The sequence below is a fragment of the Camellia sinensis genome, chromosome 3, assembly GCF_055761805.1.
Source record: "Camellia sinensis isolate YWXY chromosome 3, ASM5576180v1, whole genome shotgun sequence".
Taxonomy (NCBI): domain Eukaryota; kingdom Viridiplantae; phylum Streptophyta; class Magnoliopsida; order Ericales; family Theaceae; genus Camellia; species Camellia sinensis.
This window is the reverse complement of record NC_138963.1, coordinates 116,953,583-116,970,655: the sequence shown is the minus strand read 5'-3', so window position 1 is coordinate 116,970,655 and position 17,073 is coordinate 116,953,583. Positions and strand designations below refer to the sequence as shown.

The 17,073-nt window shown below is 34.6% G+C and overlaps 1 protein-coding gene across 1 annotated transcript; it reads left to right on the top strand.

The window, feature by feature from the left end:
* Positions 1-13,782: 13,782 nt before the first annotated feature.
* Positions 13,783-15,056, top strand: LOC114317200 (zinc finger protein 2). Its single transcript, XM_028263907.2, has one exon. It carries the CDS (start codon positions 14,132-14,134, stop codon positions 14,591-14,593), a length of 462 nt encoding a protein of 153 aa, XP_028119708.2. The 5' UTR covers positions 13,783-14,131; the 3' UTR covers positions 14,594-15,056.
* Positions 15,057-17,073: the final 2,017 nt, after the last annotated feature.

Sequence of the window (17,073 nt, the reverse complement as noted above, 5' to 3'; positions counted from 1 at the left end):
TTAATTACTTAAATAGTTGATCAATTTGAAAAGTACATAATAATAATAATAATAATAATAATAATAATAAATATAAAAATATGTAACAACTCTTCATTTTTTCACGTTTTTTATTGTCTTATTTTTTTATTTATTTTTTATTTTTTTAATGTTTATCGACGAAAGTCAGTCGAGTTGTTAATGGTAAGAATAGCTTACACCCTTGCAAAGCACTAAATGCTTGAACTTTTTTGGAAAACTCAACCCGTATTATGTTTAATTATATATGCGTTTATGTGTTTAATATAGATTTGCAAGGTTAAGTATGTGAATTATGTGATTTTAGATTTATATCTGTTGAATGTAAGAATATATGTTGCAATTATAACTTTAAATTGAAATTGATAGCCTCAGAGGCACTAGAAACCAAATTCAACTTCATATCTGTGACCAGCATGATTTTTAGAACTTATGGTGAAATTTTGTAAAATTATGATTCGTAACAATTAAATTAAGATTTATGAGTTAAGTCATATATGTGTATAGCCCTTATGCTCTTCATTCTTATTGAGAGCTTTGCTAGAGTGAGTTAGAGAAAGAAGAAGAGGAAAAACTAGGGATTTGGAGGAGAATCAAGGGGCAAACCTTAGATTTGAGTTAAGGTGTGGTAATCTACTTATAATCTTTGATATAGCTCCTATTTTTCTTGAATCAAGAGGAGATTGGGAATTTTGAGTTCAGGTTTTGGGTTATGTAATGATTTGAGCTAAATGCACGAAATGGACTCCTAATCCCTTCATGTTTGTTTGATTTAAGGTCAATCTTGTGATTAATCCATGAAACTATTGAAAGATTATCCATGGGTATATATATTTTGAGCTTTTATATGAAATTCATGTATGTATTAAGAATGTGAGATCATTAATTTAATGTTAAGGCAAGATTGGTATGTTTGAAGTGAAATTAAACATGAATCATGTTAGTATATCATGTTTATCATGTTTTTGAGTCAATTTTGCTTGATTTTGGCCTTGTAATGGAGTCTGGTCATTTGGGGTTGAAACTCATTTTAGATTGTCTAGTTTTTGCCCAGACCGGTCGTGCGGCCACGAGCTCCCCACGATCGGAACAAGAACAAATTTGGCAAGTTGCATTTTGCACGCTTGAGCGGTTCACATTTCTACACGAGCGGATCCTAATCGCTTCAGTAGTTGGACCGGCCATACGTGCGGCTAGGCAGGGGAGAAAATCATGCTTTCTTGTGTTGACCTTTCCAACCTTTTACATGTTGTAAAACAAAGTATAACGCAGCGGAACAAAAATTATGGTCATACCTTTTGAACAGAGTCTGAATTGAAGGATCTCGTGGGTAAATCGCGTGCTTCCTGAATCTGATCAATTAACCTAGCAATGGAGTGATATTACAATAGTGAATATCACCCACACAAATCACAGTGCAAATGGCTTTGATCGTTGTTTTTTGGGAGAGAGTCAGTATATGGGAAAAAACGCAAACATACGTTGTTTTCTCTCTTAATCACCCATATCCCATATTATCAGATATATAATATGTTTATCTCATTTATCCATATCATATTATATGAGATAATATAAGATATATCATCTATCCATATCAATTGATATGATAGATATATATATCCTGAGTGGTTATCTAAATAGGTTTGAATTTGAATTCAAAACCCATTTGGATAAGGTTCAAAAGATTCAAAGGGTCATGCCACATGGGCGCCCATTTCTAACATCTCCCACTCGCACATGAGTTGGCGTGACACTGCCACATCTCTATCTCAATCTCCCCAAAAATGAACAATCTCATACTAGCCAATGCACCGTGCGACCGCTGAGAACACCTGCATGTGGGAGCTCTATACTAGAAACTCAGTATGAGTCAGCATAGAGACATCAACCCAAAAAGAACAAAAATAGTGTCTCATATACCCCAGACCCATCTAATTACACCGGTCCAAAAAACATCTCTAATCCCTCAAAAAAAGCATGTTTGACCCTCTCAATTCTTGCAATATATTCACACTTAATCCGCCTCTCATACAGAGCGATGTGAGTTGCCAGCAGTGAATATACAATAGTGGTGTAATACTAGATGATCTTCCTTTTGCCCTCATGCCATTTAGTTTAAGATTAACCGCTTTCCAGTGATGTCCCTTAAGGCCGAATCATACATGACCGCAGGCAACATACCAAAGTAGCAGAACATCAACCCCTTACCTTATGACATAGTCAAAAGTCACAAAAGGGTACATAAATGAAGGTCATATCAATAATGACACGTAAGACTCACACGGTGAGGAAACAGGGATCCATTCTCTCACCTCATTACTCGGTCGCCAAGCACATGTAATATGTATACATGTTACAGTGGAGTAACTCTTCCAAAAGAGTGACGTCATACTCAAAACACCATACAGATATTAGTCTAGTCGTTTTCTAGCGCCTAACCCGAATTCTCTATTTGCTCGCCTTCTAGGCGCCAAATGAGATCTCACATCTGGCTAATCATATCAGGCATAACATGGAAAGTGGGTACTAACATCCATGTTTGGTCCTTAACATGACATCATCTTGGTTGTAGCCAAAGCAACATACATAGTGGATAATTTTAAGCCTCTCTTGGCTCCAAATAAAAATAAACCACTAGTCTCATCCTTGCTCGCTCCCAAGCGCCAAGGGTAATTGCTCGTGTGAGTGAGCCAATCTTGCTTGCTAACATCATCATCTGCTAATCATTATGACACAAACCATAATAGTGTCAACATCCCATCATCTCAAAATAAGTGATCATTTTTTTAAAAAAAAAAAAAAAAAAATTGACCATAACTTGAGCAATTCTAGATTCCAAACATAAGCCTTATCAGCACCTCTTGCAATAAGTATATACAACGGAATCCACCATATGCGCCTCACATGAAGTGATTCAAGATCACTACCTCTTGTGCAATAACCTCTCTAAAGATATTTTGGTGACCAATTTGCGTTCATTCTTGATGCGCCCAACTAGCGCAGATGCGCCCAACTAGCGCATTGAATCTTACAATGAGCAAATTAATATACTACTAGTAAAGTATTTTATCCACAATCTAATGAGCAAGGTCAATGTCTAAACAACTCAGTTGACCATTTACCAAAGATAACACTTATCATGCCGAATACGCCCATATAGCGTACTTTAGGCTTCCACAACAAAGAAAAGATCAAGGAATATAGGTCATCTGTTTCTCCCAAAGACATTCTGAGGATTCACTCAATAGTTAAGGCTTTGGCTTTTACCGATAGGTAAGTCAATGGGTTTGCAATTTTGCATCTAGAATCGTTCTAGGATATTGCTTATGTAAGTCATAGAAGACAAAATAGGAATTCTCCCAAAACAATCCCTAAAGATCGTACATCCGAGCATATAAATTACATCACCCATGTCCATCATATCTAAAATATAGGACTGCCCACCCTAGGTGGCGACAACCCTATAAATTCCTAGCTCATAATGACTAAGTAAGGAAAAACTTCTTTTGGACCATTGATCATGCCTCAGTGGTCTTCATCGATCATCGTTGGCCTATCATGGCTTGACAAAATCTAAGAACCACTATTTGGATAACTGTTTTAGGCTGTAAAATATTTATTGGAACTAGCAATCTTTTTGCGCTCCTAACTTTTCACCATAAAAGCAGAAGGTAAATCCCTACGGATCTACTTATCCAATTCTCTAACGAGAAACTTGGGTCACAATGTCCACAAATCAATGTTCCGAACTTATGTCAATCATAGCCTAAGTCAAAATAACCTCACTCCCCAGAAGGAAGTTTTCTCATGGTCTACACTTTCCTCAATGGCGCGACTTTTCGGTATCTAGGAAGCCTTATGCCTTAACAATGACTATCCAAATTACGCATGACTTTAGTACAGTTTCACGTCATAATGGAAAGTCAACCAAATTATAGAAATGGTTAATCCTCAAAGACTTTGTCTTAAACTGCGCAACATTAATCCACTTTTTTTTTAAAACAGGGGACTAGAGCCTTTGGGATTATCCTAGGCTCTTTATCATCTTGCGGAGCAATCATGAATGTTTCCTTCTCAATCACCCAGTGATGACGTGGAAAATTTTCACATTTGCTACCACGCAACTAATAATGTAGAATATTCTTCTCTAATGGAGTAATCCATTAGTAGGCACATCGCTCCCACTGTCCCTAGGATATTGGAGATTTCTTTCCATTCTTAACTAGGCTACATAAAAGCGCTATGCTTAGAATTCTCTATCTTATAGAGTTCCAAAACTCTATTCATGTCACCTTTACTAAGAAAACTTTATGTGACTTAGTTACACTACCACAAAGATGCTTACTTATATGCACATGACCCGGAGGGTTTACATGACAGCATACAATAATGCGCCACATAACCCTATGTGTTTACAAGACAGCATACAATAATGCGCTATAGAACCCTAGGTCTTAACTTCGCAATCTTACGAGAAGTAAAATAAAGATAAGTTGCTTAACGGTTACAAATCGCCCATAGATGGCTCTCTGCTAACCCATTACTCAAATGGAGTGTAAAATCTGATATAGAGGGCACTTAGTTAGGGATATAGGCAACAAACTAAAGTGCAATTCCCAATTGGGAAACATTTTGCGCCATCATCCACCTAACATTAACAATACTTAATTCCTTATCTCTACTACACCATTGTGTTGTTGAGTACTAGGAATAATCAATTTTCCAAGCATCCATTTCTCTTCACAGAGCTTTCTAAAAAATAACTCAAATAGATACTCGCCACCTTGGTCAAAACTAAAAGCACAAAAACTCTTATCTAATTGATCTCGACCTCATATGTGCAATGTCAAAAATCATCTCAAAAATTTTGACTTATGGGAGATCAAATAGTCTTGACTCAAATGCGTATCGTAATCTATAAATGTGTTGAGATTGAGGCTTAGCTATCATACCCTTACACATATCTAGTCACAAATATCATAGTGGACTAAACGCGCCAATACAAATGACCTTCTACGGCTTTTCTACTTACTTGTGCGCAACAATTGCGAACAAAGTTACACATTCATATGAGAGCAGGATGTCACAAGTGAGTGGGCCTGAAAGGGCCTACTCAAACCATCTATGTTATCTTCTCATTAATGTGATTAAGTACAACAAGCCACCGGTTTATGTCCAATGCCATAAACTAATTCCAATCATCTTAATGTGTGAGTTCTCGAAGACAAGTTCTAAAGGTTTAGGCCCAACTAGGTAATGACTCACGACTAATTCATATTCACTAGATCATAAAAGGATGTCATGGAGATATCAAGTGCGCCTAAGTCGTAAATTTAACTAGTAAGTGCTAATCCCCTACACCTTCAAGTTAATTTTATTCTCCATACACTTTAATGCATCTAGTTGAAAGATGACGATACTCCTCTTGCCATCTCTGTTTCTCGCTTCATAGTTACTTGCAATTAATTCTACTATCCACAAGGAGAGAATAACCGATCAACTATGATAGCTCCTGAAGTAACTTAAGCGCGAATTAGGCTAAAGAGTCTAATTCAACACAATGCTCTCATGAGTCATGCGTCAAATTCTTAGAGTCATAACAACCTTGTCGGCCTTGACCTTTTCATTATTATGCTGCAACGTTTGCGCTTAGTGGTAAACGTTATTCAAAACGTTAGCCTAGGTAAGGAATTATACAAAGAAGCACCTCATCATGTCTCACACTCAAGTGTGGAAACAATAAGTGTCCAGACTAAGACAAGTTGGCAATGCTAATAGATTTTGCAGCCACTTGGCGCTAATCTTTTCACATAGTGTTAATAGATTTTGCTGCTACTAAGCACTAATCTTTTAACTTCAAGTGATACTTCAATGCACACTATTATAGTGCATGAAATTTTATTCCATCCACTTCCAACAGTTGGATAAAGAGCAAAACACTGCTCATACTGGCTACTCATCTTACACTTAATGACTAATTCATTTAAGCTCGCATTTCTTGGATGACGTGACTCTTGAATGTTACTTCATCCAATGATGCAACATCATTACAAGTCAAACTACAAAGTCAATCCGCGCAGCTCAATAGTCAAGATCATATACAGATCTATTGAGGGCTTAATAATTTCATAACTCCAAAACTCACCAACCAAAACTACGTAGCATGCCGCTAACCATAGCTCACACATTAGTTTTTATTGTGCCAAACAAGGCAACAAAACCACGGCGAGTTTGAGTCATGTTTCCTTACTTTGGCTACTCAATTAAGGTCTAACCTAAAGTCTCCAAGACTTTTGCTCATCTAAAGAATAGGATTGCATTGTTCACATTTGAACATCTTTACTAAGTCTAGGTCAACCAATTAACTTCCATAAGCTAAGTCAATTTAGAGAGAAATTCGCGTTGCGATTAATTTGATTAGCATAATATAATTTTGCCACAAAAATCTAAATTAAATAGTGACAATATTACACAAGTTGCAAGATCAAAAATCCGCTATGCTCGTAATCATCTCTTGTGCCACAAGTGACAATTATCCAAAATTTAATTTAATTTATGCACAAAATATTGGTTTTCGGGAGTTAATCTACAAAGATTTCTTTCAACCGAATAACCTCCCACTGACTATGGCATGTCTAAAAGCATGATAAAAAAAATCTAATTCCATACAATAGCATCATAATGTAGATTCACAACTAACTCATGCTATGTCACATTTAATAACGGAATTAAAATAAAAAACAATTAATCATACTATTCTAATTACAACATATTAGAAATTCTAGAAAATATGCTGTATTTAATATTCAGATTATGCCATAATAAAAAGTACATCATTCTGAAATTGTCTGGAATTCTAAATAACTAATAAACACAGATTAAATTAGAAATAAAAAATTTCAGAATTGATAAACTGAAAAAATTATTCCAGTAAATAGTAAAATATTTCAGAAGTCTACAATAAAAATTTCAACCCCAGAAAATAATTTATGCAATACCAGAAGCATTTTAAAACATAAATAATGAATTATAATCATAGGAAAAAATACTTTTTATTTTCATAAAATTTCCAAAATTTTACAGAAGATAAAAAATTTAATTCTGAGTCTAACGGTACCAACCACGCTTAAAACAAAGCCATAACGAATTAATTATGACCATTTAACGCGATTCAGAATTTAAAATAGAACAAACAGAGACTTATGCATCAGCAGCCAAGCCGGCGGAGGAAAACGGCGCGGCTCAGCGCGCTGCTCAGAATGCGGCGCGCGTGCGTGGCGCGGACGGCGCGCGCGTGGACAGCGCCGCTAATGCGCGCGTGAGGGCGCGTGCAAGCGCGTCGGCAGGGCGTCTGGCGCGTGGAAGCACGTGGGAGCGGTTCACGGCGTCAGGTGACGCGTGAGGCCCACGCGCCGCCTTCCAAGGTGTTTTCCGGTCTAATTATTGTACCGCCAGACTCCATTTTTTAAAATAAAACCATTTATGGTATTAAAAAAGACATTAATGAACATAAAAATAGGTATTTATGCTCTTAATCTAATGAAAGTAGACATCTTCCTCCTTTATAAACATTCATGTATATAATGTATACATATACATATAAAAATATACACATGATTAAAGAAAACACAAAAATACCCATTCAAGCTCTAATACTAATGTAAAACAAAGTATAATGCAGCAGAATAAAAATTATGGTCATACATTTTGAACAGAGTTTGAATTGAAGGATCTCGTGGGTAAATCACGTGCTTCCAGAATCTAATCAATTAATCCAGCAATGGAGTGATATTACAATAGTGAATATCACCCACACAAATCACAGTGCAAATGGCTTTGATCATTGTTTTTTGGGAGAGAGTCAGTATATGGGAAAAAACTCAAACATACGTTGTTTTTCTCTTTTAATTATCCATATCCCATATTATCAGATATATAATATGTTTATCTCATTTATCCATATCAGTTATATGAGATAATCTAAGATATATCATCTATCCATATCAATTGATATGATAGATATATATATATATATATATATCCTCAGTGGTTATCCAAATAGGCTTGAATTTGAATTCAAAACCCATCTGGATAAAGTTCAAAAGATTCAAAGGGTCATGCCACATGGGCACCCATTTCTAACACATGTATTCTTAACCATATGTAGACCCTCTGGAGTATGAATGATGATTTGAAACCATTGGAAAAAGGTTGTGAATCGCTAAAAGAGAAGTGTACATGATGAACAAATTATTTATCGAATGTATATGTGACATATTTTGTATAGGTTGTGTGCCGGAGGAAACACCACAAGCTCAAACGCACTATGAGTAATAATATTGTACATATATGTTCGTAATTGTGTACCTTGAGCCATGAGCCATGAATGGTTAATTATGTCGACATCGTGTTTTGATCGAAATGAATGAACTTCATAAATATTATATGACATGTGCAATGTGGACCTAAGGTCATTCCGTTTATGCTATGATATGTTTGGGCCCGAGGACGTTTTGTTAATGACATGTTAATATGTGGGCCAGAGACTATTCTGTACTTATGTGGGCTTGAGGCCGTTCTGTTCATATGTGATGGTCTTAAGGCCGTTCTATTTATATGATGGGCCGAAGGACGTTCCGTGATATATTGGACACGAGGTCGTTCCGTATTATGATTATGGATATTATAAGAACCTTATGATCATCTATTTACACTGCTTTACTATATTATTACTCACTGAATTTCGCTCACCCAATATTATGTATGCACATGTAGGTGATCCGCAGCATGGAGCTCACCTTTAGAATCAGCTTCAGGTGCTATTTTGTGAACCTATCGAGTCACGTCTCCGAGATGGAATTTTGTATTTGACTCACATTATGCTATTATGGTCTTGGGATATGTAAACCATATATATAAAATTTCCTATGGTACTTATATTTTTGCATGGGTATGTAAATGATGTGAATGTGTTATGGTGTAAGTTTTATAATTTTGCTCATGTTGGCACAACTCAATGAACTTCTTCATTTGTTTTATGCTTCCGTTTATGACTCCATTATTATAATTACTCTGTATGTTTGTTTGAGGCTGAAGGTAATCAAGTGATTACTAGTTGGCTATGATCCAAATTTTTAGGGGTGGGTTCGGGTCATGACACTTTCCGTTAAAGAGAATTGAACTCATAACCTCTCTATTGAAACTAAACCCTTAAGATAATTATGGTGACCAACTAAGTTAAACATACTTGGTTTCATTTTATCACCTTAAAAAAACGAACCCATTAGTGTGGACTATTTGTTAATATTATTTTCGAAAAATGATTAAATTACAAATACACTTGTTGAGATTTGGTTAAAATAGTTAAAATACTAATTGTTCCATGTGATTTTAAAAAGGGGAGCTTTTTTGATAAATCTTCTTTCTAAGAGTTTTATTTCATTCAACCCATATTCTTTTTTACTATTCCATTAGATACTATTTGAGGTAAGAAGACCAAAACACCCTCAATTTCTCATGCCCCTGTTAATGTTGATATTTAATGTTGATTGTCGTTATGTTTTGGTAGTTCTCATGCATCAGGATGTTCATTGGTATTATATTCATATTAATTTGAAATGAATTTTTGTCATTGTGTTGTCAATTACATGATGTGAATATTCACATCATGTAATTGAAATGAATATTCACATCATTATATTCACATTAATTTGAAATGAATTTTTGTCATTGTGTCGTCAATTACATGATGTGAATATTCATACTAAAATATACGAATGTGAGCATTCACATCACTACATTAGATAAGAGAGAATGTTCACATGTTGTGAACGTTACATCACTACATGTTGTGAATAAGAATGTATTGTCAATTAAAAATAACAAAATACAATGAACGTTATTTTTAATGTGTTGTTAATAAAAAATAACAAGGTTCACATGTTGTGAACGTTCATATTAATACATTAGATGAAAGAGAATTTTTCTAAAAGGTGTTGTGAACATTCATATCAGATGAGAGAGAATGTTCACATTATTTTTAATGTGTTGTCAATTAAAAATAAATTCACATTATATAATAATATAAAATAATAACATTAATGTTATTTAATTTGTATATGAAATTTCCTATGCCTGGGTCATTTCCCTTCTCTCTTCTCCCCCCAATATTAAATATCAACATTAAATATTAATATTAAATATAAGGGCATAAGAGTCTAAGAAAATAGTATAAATCAAGAAAAAAGACTTTATGGAATTAAAGTATAAATACATGAGACTAAGTGGGTTAAAAAATTTCTTCATAGACTTCTTGGGTTAAAACACTTTTAAATGAAATTTATCAATAAAAATCTCTTCTTAAACTATATCTTGTCATTTAAATTTTTTTAATTATATAACAAATAACCTTTTAATTAATCATCATAAAGTCAATTAACAATTTTTAATAATATATTCAATTAACAATTTTCATAATTTCATAGTTGTATAAGAGGATAATTAGAAATTTCATTTTTTTTTTGGGTCAATTCTGTTAAATGAGAAATTTTGTTAAATGAAAAATTCTAATAAGGGATATTTGTAATTTTCACAACTACAAGGGTAATTTATGGAGTTTTCTTAAGTGTGCAAGTGCACACCATGTGCCACTTACACAAAAAGTGTAAGTGTAAGGTGTAAGTATAAGTATAAGGTGTAAGTGTAAGGTGTAAGTGTAAGGTGTAAGGTGTAAGTGGGTTGCACATGGTGTGCAACCTCAAAAAAGGTGTAAGTGTAAGGTTTAATTTTTTACAAAAGGTGTAAGTGTAAGGTGTAAGTGTAAGGTATAAGGTGTAAGGTGTAAGTTGCACACCATAACCAAACCCGTAATTTATATAAACAATGATATATAAGTCTATTTTGTAAACCTATTTTCTAAATCCAATGATGTATAAGTGATTTGATTGATTGGAGCATTAGCAAGTTCATTTAGAGCAACACCTTACCCCCCAAAGTCCATTTCTTTGGATGGTTGGCCTGGAAAAACATAATTAAAACAGCTGAATTCTTACACAATCTTGGCATTCATGGTAACAATTTTTCCACCTCTTGCATATTCTGTAAATTTGTTCCTGAATCTGCTCATCATGTTTTGCTTCATTGCACATTCTCTTGGACAATCTGGTCATATGTCTACATGAATGGGGGCTTCAATGGTGCATCCCATAATCTGTGGCAGGTTTACTCAACTGGTGGATGGGAGGGGGAGAGAGGGGAATTCAAGTGTTTAATTAGAAAATTTTGGAGAGCTATTTCCCTAGTAGTTCTCTAGTCACTCTAGAAGCATAGGAATGAGTGTGTCTTCACTGATGCCCAACCTAATTCGACTAACATATGGCAACTTATCAAGATCAGTTTAGCTTTTTGGCTCAAAGCCTCTATCAAGGACTTCCCTTTCTTAGTCAATAATGTTGTTCTCAATTGGAGGCAAATCATGGACTACTATTGAGTTTGGTATTGATAAACAGGAGTGGTGGACGAACAGATGAACTGATATGTTGACTATAGGTGGTTGATCTTTGTTGGTCGGTTTTGTTAATCTATTTTATTGGAGGTGTTTTGTTGCTCAGCTGATGGAGGTGTTGATCTATTGATCTGTTTTGCTGGAGGTGTGTTGTAGCTTAGCTATATTATGTTGTGGACCAAATGATATAGTTGTTGTGTTAATGTTGCTCAGTTGTGTTAATGTTGCTCAACTGTGGTGTTGGTTCTTTGTTCTGTTTTTCAGTTGATTGCTCACCAACTTTGGGTGTGCTAACAAATGATAGGATGGGCTTTGGGATGCCAACTTAGTTGGGATGTTTTAGCTCATTGTGAAGCTTGCACTTCCCTTCCTTTATTGTTGTTTTGTTTTGTACTTTGTACTTTGCTCATACATCAATAAAGTTTCTTTTGCCGATAAAAAAAAAGAAAAAAAAAAGTGATTTGATTGATTGATAATTGAAAAAAGATATGTGAAAGAGTGTTACCTTTAATATCTTAATTTATTACTATATCATTGAGCTTAAAAAGTGGGTCTAATTATGAAAAAAGTATTAGTATATTAAATGCGGCATCATTTCTTATATCTTCTTTAATTATCAATCTGTTGGCTTTTTTGGCTTTTGAATGTTACTTTTGTAATTATGAGCGTGCCAGCAAGGATCAATCAGTCCTTACAGAAAATTAATTGCCAACCAATTATCAAACGATTATGTTTTAGTTCTTTCAGCCTCAATGAAGAGGAATTTTACTGGTGGCTTGATTTAGGAGAATTAAGCAAATAGCAATTAAATGAAGAACAATTGAAGCATTTCATTAAAATGAAAAACTTACAATGATCCAAACTCAGCCTCGTAGAGGTTTACAGCAACAATCTACTTGAAACTACTCCTATGAACGAAGTGCAGTGCAGGAATTTTAAAATACAGAAATGTAAAGAACAAGAAATGTAAAACTGGAAAGAAAATAAAGTAGAATAAGACTGGTTTTTTGGATCTGAGTTTGGGGCTTTTTTCTGGGGCCTTCTCTGCTATTTATACTTCTCAATGATGACCATCAAACTACATTTCCAACCGTCAAACTGCTCCTCCATGATCGCTAATCATGTTGCCTTATAATTAGCTCCAATATGCCATCTCTTGCAGTCAGGCTTCCCTTCTAATTTTGAATTTGAATGTGAGTAACCGTTGAAGCCACACCACTTTGCATCTCTTTGCTAATCCAGTGCTACTCAGATCTCGTAATAACCAATGCTAACTGCCACGTATATGATTATGATTGAAGACTTGAATAGTCTTCCTATATTACCCTTATTCTGCCACGCGTCGAATTGTAATTGGCTTGTACAAAATATATAGCCAACACAATCAATCATATTATTTATACATCATTTGATAAAAAAAAATTAATCTAAAAAATGAACTTGTATACCTGGGCGTAGCTACATGGTAGGTCATAGGTTCAGATGAATAATTTTATAGATAATTGGTGTTTATTTAATATTTTAACTAATACTTTGTAATATCATGCAATAAATTAATTTTTTTTTGTTGATATTTTGGAATTTCATCAAAATGACCCCACTAAATTATATTGTTGGAGAGAATGCTATTGTCTAACATGAGAAAGTCCAGAAAATGTGATTCTTATTAGAAATTTAATTCAAAATAAAATATGAAATGGAATGTTTTTAGCTTTTGATATTTTTTTCATGTATATATATATATATATATATATGTATATTTTTGGGTTAGCGAAAGTCTATGGTTAATTGTTAAATTAACACTTAGGGAAGTTGAAATTCACACCCATACAGTTTGCAAGATCTTGCCCGCTCATTTCACTCTTAGGAGTGGAACCAAGACCTCCCTTTAGGAGAGACTTGGCAGCCAAATGACTAGCTAAATTTTTTTAAATAAGTTAATACTTGTTTAATATATTGATTACTTATTGAGGCTTTATTTGAGAATACGGTACTCTAGTAAATTTTTTGCTTTTTACGAAAAAATGTGTAGAAAAATAGAGAGAGTGATATAACAACTTATAGTGACTTTTTGACTAAATTTACTTAGTTCCCAAACATAGCCTAAATCCACGGTAAATAAATTCTAGATCCACCAGTGCTTGTATATCATTATTATTATTATTATTATTATTTTAAGGAAAAAAGAAAAAGTGAAAATAGAGTCAACTTTGTATAGGAGTAATTAGGAAATGACATGGAAATTTTTGAGGACCGACAAGGGGCTCGAATGCTGCCATTAATGGAGGCGACAAACCTTCGATTCCCCACTGATCTTTGCAGCTCTCTTTCTCTCACTCTCAAGCCATCTGTATTCTCACTTCATCCCTATTTGTGGTTGCAGCAACAGTAAACCATTCAACACCATGTAATGCCACACAAACCCTCCTCTTCCTCCTACTTTATATCTACTTCTACTCTCCCCTCTTCTCTTCTTCATTCCTTCCAAACATTATAGCTACATTAATTAATTTGTCATCGCTTCCCCACCATCTCATCTCTCTCTCTCTGCTTGATTAATTTGTTATCATCTTTATATTAATTTTTTTTTCCCCTTTAATCCTTTTAGCCATGAGTTACCAACCTAACACTTATCTTAATCTGAGTCTTCCAAGTAATGAGCCCAACCTAGACCTTGTTCTTGACCCATCTTCTTCTTGTTCATCATCACCACTAAGGCCATCCGAACCTCGAGTTTTCTCTTGTAACTATTGCCAAAGAAAGTTCTATACCTCTCAAGCCCTTGGAGGTCACCAAAACGCTCACAAGCTTGAAAGAGCCTTAGCCAAGAAGACCAGAGATACAGACGTCAGTTCAGCTGTTCGACCGCATGCAGCATGGAACAACCACCACCACCATCACCACCGGTCCGGACGAGTAGGATCCACTTCTAGCCATTCTAGACATGTTCAGCAGACACCACCTGATATGAGCTATGGTAGGAGAGAAGGTGAGGGTTCTTGGGGCAGGGATTACAAGCCTGAAACTGCCCAAGACGAGCTCGGTCACCTCGACTTGTCACTAAGGCTTTGATTGAACCATGGTTTTAAATGTCAATCCATAGTTCTAAATATCGGCCGATACGCTACGTATCGGCCGATACGTATCGGAAAAATGGGGTACCGCGACGGATACAGGCCGATATACCACTGAGATTGAAAATCACAGGAGTATCGGCCGAGTCCCGGTACGTATCGGCCTGTAAGCGTTACACAAGCCGCGACGGGCCGATACTCACCGGTTCGGACCGGTACGGGAAAGAAAAAATTGAAATACCTTTGAAATGATTTTTAAAATTTCACCACCGCGACACCCGATTCCCGATACGTACCGATCGATACTACCGATACCGATACTCCGCGATCGATACCGTTACGTTACCCGATACCGCGATTTAGAACCTTGTGTCAATCTATCGAGTTTTTGCCCTTCTGATACAAATACGTCATGTTATATTGATTGGAACTAAATTATATATGAGCCGCTGATTCTCAAAGCATATCGGTTCGTAGCTAATTCAAGAGCTTTTTCGCAATCAATATAACCAGTTCGATCGCTGTAAAACTTTAGGCTGTGCTTGGTTGTGATTTCAAAACGGGATTATACACCATAGTTTGAGTATGATGTTTGTTTAGTGTTTCGGAATCACGTTTCAAACGTTCTGCAGAGAGTTCTATCTCAGCCGCGCATTTCAGCGTTTTTTTTTTTTTTGAAAATTTTGCCTGACGGGACGTCTGGCTGGTCGTCCGGCCGATTAACCGAAATAGTGATTTTTTTTTTTTTTTTTTTGCAATTGATTTATATAATCGAAAAAAACATTTTCTAAAATTTTTAAAATTTTTTATGTGCTTCAAAATAATTATGAATTGTATGTTTAGTTATGAATTATAAATTTTTGTATCACATATCAAATGTCACATCAATAATTTTCCACTCAAATCAAAACCCTTTTCAAAACTATTTTCAAAACTCTTTACCAAACAAATTTTCTACACTCAAATCATAATTCTACAACACAAACTTAAAATACAACTTATACTCTCAAATCACATTTACAAAACTCTACCAAACGCTACCTTAATGTTTTATTATAATAATTATTATTACTATTTGTGGCAGTGATTTTTAAAAACTCACAATTGCATCACCCAATTCTTGATGATGTTACATTAATGGGTACTTCAAATGCCATTATGTTGCAACTGATATCAATTGGTCTTGAGATACTGCTATTTAAAACATTGTAACAACATTAACGTTTGTGATTTTTAGTTTTTGTTTTTGCCATTTGGTCATTTACTTTTGACTTTATGAGCAGAAGTGTTTGAAACTGCAGAAGAATCGTAAAATAATTGAAGCCAGTGTATAGTAGTTTGCATTTATATCTTTATTTGGTGGTCTCTGAAAAAATGATTCACTTAACTTGTTAACCAGTATCTTTGTTTACAACTTAATTTATACCCTCTATTGTCAACAAGATATGCCTTCCTCTCAAACTGTGATGAATTTTTTTATATTTTTTTATTATCCGGACTTTAATTGGATTTCTCGTTGGCTTTTAATTTTATTTTTTTTTAATCGGCAAATATTAGTTGTTAGATTAGCACTTATGAGGAAAAAAATCTCTCCACTCTTATCAAAACACCTAAATACATGCACTCTCTTAATTTAACTTCTTAAGGGGAATTGATCACATGACCTCTTTAGAAATCAAACCCTAAGGAAGGCATAATGACCAACTAAGCCTAGTTGGTTAAATTGGATTTCTCGTGAATAGACAATGGAATTGATTCTCTAAATTAGCCGACTAGATACTGAGTTACAAATATATATTGGTTTTGTTTGCATAATTGTGCGCGTTTATATACAATTACAAGTAAGTCAAAAAACTTTTTTTATGATTAGGTAAACCGCGAATAGTGAATTTATGAATCTTGTTGACTAACTCAGCAATGTTAAGAATGTTAACTAATGTAGCAACTAACACAAAAGATATATGTCACGACCCTACTCCCGTCTCAAGGGATTAGAGAAGTGACCTATATTTTCATTCACTATAACCTTTTTCAATTATACATTATTTCATCCTAATTCAACCCAAATTCTAGAAGATTATGAGTATGACATCTCAATTCTTGAATTTAGAGGGTAAATCTTACCTTTTTGGGTTGACTTGTTGAAGTCGTTGCCTAGTTTTTCCTTCTTTCCTTTTCTTTCTTTCTTCTTCTTCTTGAGCTTTCTAGAACACACTCTCTCTCTCTCACAAGTTATATTTCTTCCAACAAAACCCACTAACTCATATTTTCCTACTTAAGTGATGACTAAGGTTCACTAATCACTCCTTTCTTCTAAACTCTAATTAATTAGAAGTTTAAATTAATAAATCACATTGACTTAACTTATATTAAATTCACTTAAATTACATCAATTCCCATGATAGTCTAATGTGAATTAGACTCTAATTTCCTATGCAAACATTTAAATTCAACCTTATGGTTACTGATTTAGATAGG